General features: G+C 48.3%; 1 protein-coding gene across 2 annotated transcripts; it reads right to left on the bottom strand.

The window, feature by feature from the left end:
• Window positions 1-1,247: 1,247 nt before the first annotated feature.
• Window positions 1,248-6,228, bottom strand: LOC111848034 (E3 ubiquitin-protein ligase TRIM8-like). 2 transcript variants are annotated; one of them, XM_072717786.1, is made up of 8 exons: window positions 5,959-6,228; window positions 5,405-5,779; window positions 5,212-5,307; window positions 4,835-5,068; window positions 4,710-4,741; window positions 3,953-4,068; window positions 3,147-3,838; window positions 1,248-2,110 (listed from the first exon to the last, which is right to left on the bottom strand). In XM_072717786.1, exons 2-7 carry the CDS (start codon window positions 5,744-5,746, stop codon window positions 3,171-3,173), a joined length of 1,488 nt encoding a protein of 495 aa, XP_072573887.1. In that variant the 5' UTR covers window positions 5,747-5,779; window positions 5,959-6,228; the 3' UTR covers window positions 1,248-2,110; window positions 3,147-3,170. The 2 variants fall into 2 exon arrangements, with proteins under 2 accessions (XP_072573887.1, XP_072573886.1); XM_072717785.1 differs by lacking the exon at window positions 5,959-6,228 and having other exon boundaries at window positions 5,405-5,950.
• Between the last annotated feature and the right edge of the window lie 203 nt (window positions 6,229-6,431).

The raw sequence follows: 6,431 nt of genomic DNA, 5'->3' as shown, positions 1-6,431 counted from the left end.
CGCCCTGGAGCCAGGCATGGGGGAGGGGCCCATTGGCGAGTGCCTGGTGACCGGGCCTTTTCCCATGGAGCCCGGCCGGGCCCAGCCTGAAAGAGGCAAGCGGGACTGTCCCCAGGTGGCGGCCAAGGGAGGCCCTGGCAGTCCAATCCCCAGCTGACAAAACTGGCTTTCGGGGATATGGAATGTCACCTCTCTGGTGGGGAAGGAGCCTGAGCTTGTGCGTGAGGTTGAAAGATACTGACTAGATATTGTCGGGCTCACCTCAACGTATAACGTGAGTTCTGGACCCAATCTCCTGCAGAGGGGCTGGACGCTCTTTTCTTCTGGAGTTGTGGCGGGTGAGCAACGCCAGGCTGGGGTAGGGCTATTGGTGGCCCCACGGCTCGGTGCATTAACAATGGAGTTTACCCCGGTGAACGAGAGGGCTGTCTCCCTGATACTTCAGGTCAGGGATAGGTCTCTGACTGTCATCTGCACTTATGCGCCGAATGACAGTTCAGAGTACCCGGCCTTCTTGGACTCCCTTAGTGGTGTGCTGGTTAGTGCGCCACAAGGGGATTGCATCGTTTTTTTGGGGGACATCAACGCTCACGTGAGCAATGACAGTGTGGCCTGGAGGGGGGTGATTGGGAGGAACGGCCTCCCTGATCTGAACTCAAGTGGTGTTCTGTTATTGGACTTCTGTGCAATGCATGGTTTGTCCATAACAAACACCATGTTTGAGCATAAGGGTGTCCATAAGGGCGACCTGTCCATACAGGTCAATGATCGATTTCATAATCGTATCATCTGATCTGCGGCCTACTGTCTTGGACACTCGGGTAAAGAGAGGGGCAGAGCTGTCAACTGATCACCACCTGGTGGTGAGTTGGCTCAGGTGGCAGGGGAGGAAGCCGGTCAGATCAAGACACGCTGGAGGGATTATATCTCTCGGCTGGCCTGGGAACGTCTTGGCATCCCCCCCGAAGAGCTGGTAGAGGTAGCTGGGGAGAGGGAGGTCTGGGTATCTCTCCTGAAGCTGCTACTCCCGCGACCTGAATCCTTGACAAGCGGAAGTTAATGAATGGATGGATGGACAATTTGTATCTGAGATGTTTTCAGGCATATGAGTGGCACTGGTGCCCTTCAGGCCCATGACCATTCAGAGGGAATCACTGGTTGATGGACCTCCCTTTCACACACAACAATGTCCACAGAGACCAAGGGTGCTTAAGTGTGTAAGAGGAAAGAACTCAGAGGCACAGACCTATGCTGGAAGATTTTAATGGTAAATGAAAGGTAAAGGGTAATAGCAGAAAAGGAAATTTAAAAAATAGCTGATTACATAGCACTTGCTAGAAAAGTTTCAGAGGCTCTGGTGGCTGCCTGGTGAATAACTCCATTTGTGGCTAAGGCACAGCTTGAGCTTGGACGGGGGACGTCTCTTGCTCACAGGCCCACAGGAGGATGGGTCACAGCCATAATCTTGAAGAGCCGTGGAGCTGTCTTTATAGCCTTTGTGGGCCCCTTCCAGGAGCTCCTGCAGGCTCTTCTCCTTCTTTGAGATCTTTTTAAGAAACCGCCTTAACCCTCTGGGGACTAGGGGTAGGGAACACACTTTCACTGACTGGGGCATGAACACACATTTCTTCTGTACCGGAACACAAGACCAGGACTATGCAAGAAACATCTCCTGGATGCCCTGGTACGCATCATCAGTGATGTATCCTGGGGTCAACAGGTGTTTCAGGTCTCATAACATCAGACACCCTCGCCCAGGTGACCCAGCCGGGGGTGATCAGGCCCCGACTTGCGTAGCAGTAGCTACCCACGGATCAGCCCTCTTGAGCCACAGCCACCTTGTGGCTTTCTCTGCAGCTTCGCTCACAGCCTGGATAGCCCTCTTCTTGGCTGCCCCAGTCACACCCAGCTGGCCGAGGACTTTGCAGAATGAACAACCTGCAAAGCCCCTGCATCCCACTTCTATGGGCTCAAAGAATGTCCTCCAGCCCCTTCCCCTGCACTCCTGCTCTCGTTCCTGGTACTTAGCATGTCACGGGGAGGGCAGACGAGAAGGAAGGCAGGCAGGAGGCGCTGGTAACTCGGGGAGGGCCAGACAAATGGAATGTAACTGCGGAGAGAACAGAGAGTTAGAGCGCTCAGTAGTGGCATGCCAACAATACCTCGCACCGACCTGTTGCCGGTGCGGGGCTCAAATAGGGAGTCGCATCATCTCTGGGCAGGACCAGCTGTTGTTGCCGACGTCAAAAGTGGGCGTGACCGGGTGGGTGTGACACTTCAAATATCATAATCTTAACTCATGGCAAATAAATAATTTCTTATATATTTGTTTTGTCATTACACTCATCTTTATTTTGATGTACATTGTAAATATGTCAGATTTTTGTTAAGCTTGTAATCTGACATCAAAGTATAGACATTGCAAAATGCTGTTTGGAACACTTGCAGAAACATTACAAAAGTACATAGTAAGCAATGCTGGCAGTTTGTTTTGATCCCAGATATCTGATCACCAGAGTCTTGGCTACATGAAAATGACTAAATGGTGTAGTTGCAACATTCATTTGGATAAATAGATAAGAAAAACCTAACTCATGGCACTATTTCTGGCTCCTTTCATTGAATATGTAGCAACTTTCATGTGTATGAATGAGCCATTGTCACCTGGCCATGTCCCCCACCCCCTGTTTCTGATGTTTCTGGATCGCATTTCACCGTTGCGTTGTTAATCAAATTACCATGCAAATGCCATTTGAATACGTGCTAATGCGGTTATTTAGAATGTGAATAGCGATTCTCGGGTGAGAGCAGTACTACACGCCCCCGATGCAGGTGACATGGTTTACTTTTTTGCTGATTTAACCTAATTTAAAACTTTAATACTTCCGACAACAGATGTTTTGAAAAAAAGACAGATCACGGATTTAGCCAGCGTTTTTTCATGATTCTACATGAAGATTTCAGCGAGATATAAACAGAAATAGATGAGAAAGTCCCCAGAGGGTTAAGGTGCCCTTGATTGGGAAGAGGGGGATTTCTGGTGCTGTAGGCCTCTGATCTCAGGAGGATCACAAACATTTGATAGATCATGATGATTCACATTAATGTAGCATGAAAGCAAAACTAAAAAGGTTTAAGCCACTTACCTGTTCAACAATATTTGCACTGAACTAGTGCGGGGCATGGCCACGGGAGGAGCTGGGTCCAGGGGCGGAGCTTGGACAGGGGCGAGTGCTGGGTCCAGGGGCGGAGCTTGAACAGGGGTGAGTGCTGGGTCTAGGGGCAGAGCTTGGACAGGGGTGATAGCAGGGTCCAGGGGCGGAGATGTGTCCAGGGGCGGAGCTTGGACAGGGGTGAGTGCTGGGTCCAGGGGCGGAGCTTGGACAGGGGTAAGAGCTAGGTCCAGGGGCGGAGGTTGGACAGGGGTGAGTGCTGGGTCTAGGGGCAGAGCTTGGACAGGGGTGATAGCAGGGTCCAGGGGCAGAGATGTGTCCAGGGGCAGAGCTTGGACAGGGGTGGAAACTGGGTTCATGGACAGAGATGGGTCCAGAGATGGTGCTTGTCCATGGTGGAGAGCTGGGCCTAGTTGCACAGTCTGGCCTGAATAATGTCATCGTCCTGGGGGTGGAGCTGGGTCCTGGAGCTGAGAGGGGCCCCGCTGACCCCTGGGTAGTGTACCGTCTTTTGCTCACAGGCCCGCAGGAGGACGAGTCACAGCCATTATCATGAAGGCCTGTGGAGCTGTGAAGCCTCTTCCTCTTTATAGCCTTTGTGGGCTGCAGTCTGGACTGGGACAGTGAGGAATTTCTGTTGACATCCATTGATGTGCTAGGAGGCCCTGGAGGGAGAGGGAGGCAAGAAGAGCAGATGATGGGGGAATGAGAGACCTGGCCCCACATCTCAGATCATGCGAAGCAGCTCCACAGGCTTGGCCTTGCCGCTCTGTTCTTACCTTCCAGGAGCTCCTGCAGGCTCTTCTCCTTCTCTGAGATCTTTTTCTGAAGCCTTCTTAACCTAAGGTGCCCCTGATTGGGAAGAGGGCGATTTTCGCTGGTGTAGGCCTCTGATCTAAGAAGGATCACAAACATTTGGTAGATTATGATGATTCACATTAATGTACCGTATTTTCCGCAGTATAAGGCGCACTAAAAAGCCTTCGATTTTCTTAAAAAATAACAGTGCGCCTTATAATCTAGTGCGCTTTAAACGTGGATTAATTTCTGTTGTGCATACTGAACTCTTGAATGTTTTGAATGTTTTAGTATTGAAAAGTGAGTGAATTGTGTAGTGCTTCACGTGTTATAAATTAACAATTTCAAGAGTTATTATGAATATGCTGACTTTTGATTTAGCGGTATAGGACCGTATTATAAGTGTTCAATTTTGAGTTATTGTTAATACGCTGACTTTTGATTTAACGGTATAAGACTCTTGTTTTTTTACGTGTTAAAGAGTAGTGAAGACGCTCATAAACGTTTGAACAATGTTGACAGTCATTGTGAACACGTGATGTAAAATAAATTTTGGTTGACTGGCTTATCTGACTGTTTTGTTTTGCTTAAAGCGCCTTAAAGTCCGGTGCGCCTTGTATGTGGAAAAAGTTTGAAAAGAGACCACTGATTGACGGTGCGCCTTATAATGCAGTGTGCGGTATAGTCCGGAAAATACAGTAGCATGAAAGCAAAACTAAACAGGTTTTAGCCACTTACCTGTTCAGCAAAATTTGCATTTCTGCTGTGTCCTATAAAATTAGGGAAAAAAACATATCAGACAACGTGACAGCCTGAAGACCTATGTGGCATTGAGTGAGGTCTGTGTGACCCGATGCAGGTACCTTCATGGAGTTGATGTCCTCAAGTTTATTAAGTGCTGCCTTCACAGAGCTCAGCAGCTGCTCAGCCTCCTGTTGTCTCTCATGGAATTGTGAGACCTGGGCTGAGTTGTCCAAGCAGAACCTGGAGTGAGCCGTGTCCAGCGTATGCAAAGTCCTTTGCATGTCCTGCACCAGGAGCTCATGCATCTTCTGGTAATGAGCTTTCACCATCTCCCTGGTTTTCTCAAAGCTCTCCTACAACACAAGTGGTTTGAAATATGTCACACAGCCAGAAAGCTGAATTACACTTTGAGATCCCGGAAACTTTGGGGCATCCCAACACACCGACCACTCAATGCTCAGAAAGGTCCCCAGACTCCGAGCGGCAGCTGTCCTACCTCTGCCTGCTGTTTAACTGCTTCTGCAGTATTCAAATTAGCCACCATGGCCTGCATCTGCTCTCCTATCTTTTCTTGATGCTTCAGGAGTTCTTGCTAGAAATAGAGAAAGGAATGGTGAGATGTATGATGGGGACATCTGTATGCTTCCCACTCTACAAAACAGGAATTCTGTCCTAATGAGCTGACTCACCTTCATATTATCGCGAGGGACCTCCGTGCCGCACAATGCCTGGCCGTAGCTGGGAACACATTTGGCACCTTCTGGTGCTGCTGATGGTATCAGAGCATCCAGAGCCTTAAAACTTGCAACTATGTTGGCCAGTTTTAGGTTTTTTGTAAGACGTGGTTCTGCATAGTACGGCATGTTGCACTCCGGGCAATGAACCACATCTTCGTTTGCAGAAAAAGTCCTGAGGATACACTGGCGGCAGAAATTGTGGCGACAGGAGAGCCGTACAGGGTCCTCATATACTTCCCGACATATGAAGCAAATAAGCTCCTCCCTGAAGCAGTTTACAAAAGTTGCAGCCATATCTGCTTTTTGAATTGATTACACCAATGTCTTCTGGAACGCAAAAGCACAGGTGGGAAAAAGGACAAATCTGAGTCAATCGCGGTCCAGAGCCGAAAGCAGTTGCCTAGACGGTAGCGTCGATTGAAAACTGTGGTATTTATTTTGAAATGCCAGTTTTAAAAGTCGCCCGGAATTCTAGAACTAGAAAGCGGAGTACGGTTATTACGTACTTATTACACGGCTCTCTGGAATGCTTGATTCTGATTGGTCAGTTGAGACATTTGCAGGTTCATTATTTTCAAATAATAACCGCTCCAAAGTAATAACGCATAGTCACGTGGTACTATATCGTTTCGCGGAAAGATAAAAATGTTATTTTAAAACAAATATGCCAATAAAATGTTTCAAATTCATATTCATGTCCATGTCATTTTCCTTATGTGGCAAGTAGCCGTGTAATAAGCGGGATAATGTACAGGCAGCCGGTAGTTATCGCGAAATAAGCCCCTTCAGTGTGATACAAGACCCTCCGCTTCGCGATAACTGCGATTCTGCGATAACTACCGGCTGCCTGTACATTATCCCTTACGTAACAGCCACAATGTCGTCATTTTATTGATGATTCTTGAGATTTTGCCACCATAAGAAAAAAAAGCTACAGTGTCACGAAGCTCTCTTTTTGTCACGATGGCAGTAAAATATT

The sequence above is a fragment of the Paramormyrops kingsleyae genome, chromosome 11 (genome assembly GCF_048594095.1).
Source record: "Paramormyrops kingsleyae isolate MSU_618 chromosome 11, PKINGS_0.4, whole genome shotgun sequence".
Lineage (NCBI taxonomy): Eukaryota > Metazoa > Chordata > Actinopteri > Osteoglossiformes > Mormyridae > Paramormyrops > Paramormyrops kingsleyae.
The sequence above is the reverse complement of the archived record's forward strand: the minus strand, read 5'-3'. Positions and strand labels throughout refer to the sequence as shown.

Excerpts from the sequence above, each read along its gene's own strand:
- LOC111848034 (XM_072717786.1), bottom strand. The coding sequence starts at position 5,746 with ATGGCTGCAACTTTTGTAAACTGCTTCAGGGAGGAGCTTATTTGCTTC. Across the intron at positions 4,742-4,834 it reads AGGACATCAACTCCATGAAG|GACACAGCAGAAATGCAAAT; the intron begins GTACCTGCATCG and ends CTAATTTTATAG. Across the intron at positions 4,069-4,709 it reads ATGCAAATTTTGCTGAACAG|ATCAGAGGCCTACACCAGCG; the intron begins GTAAGTGGCTAA and ends GATCCTTCTTAG.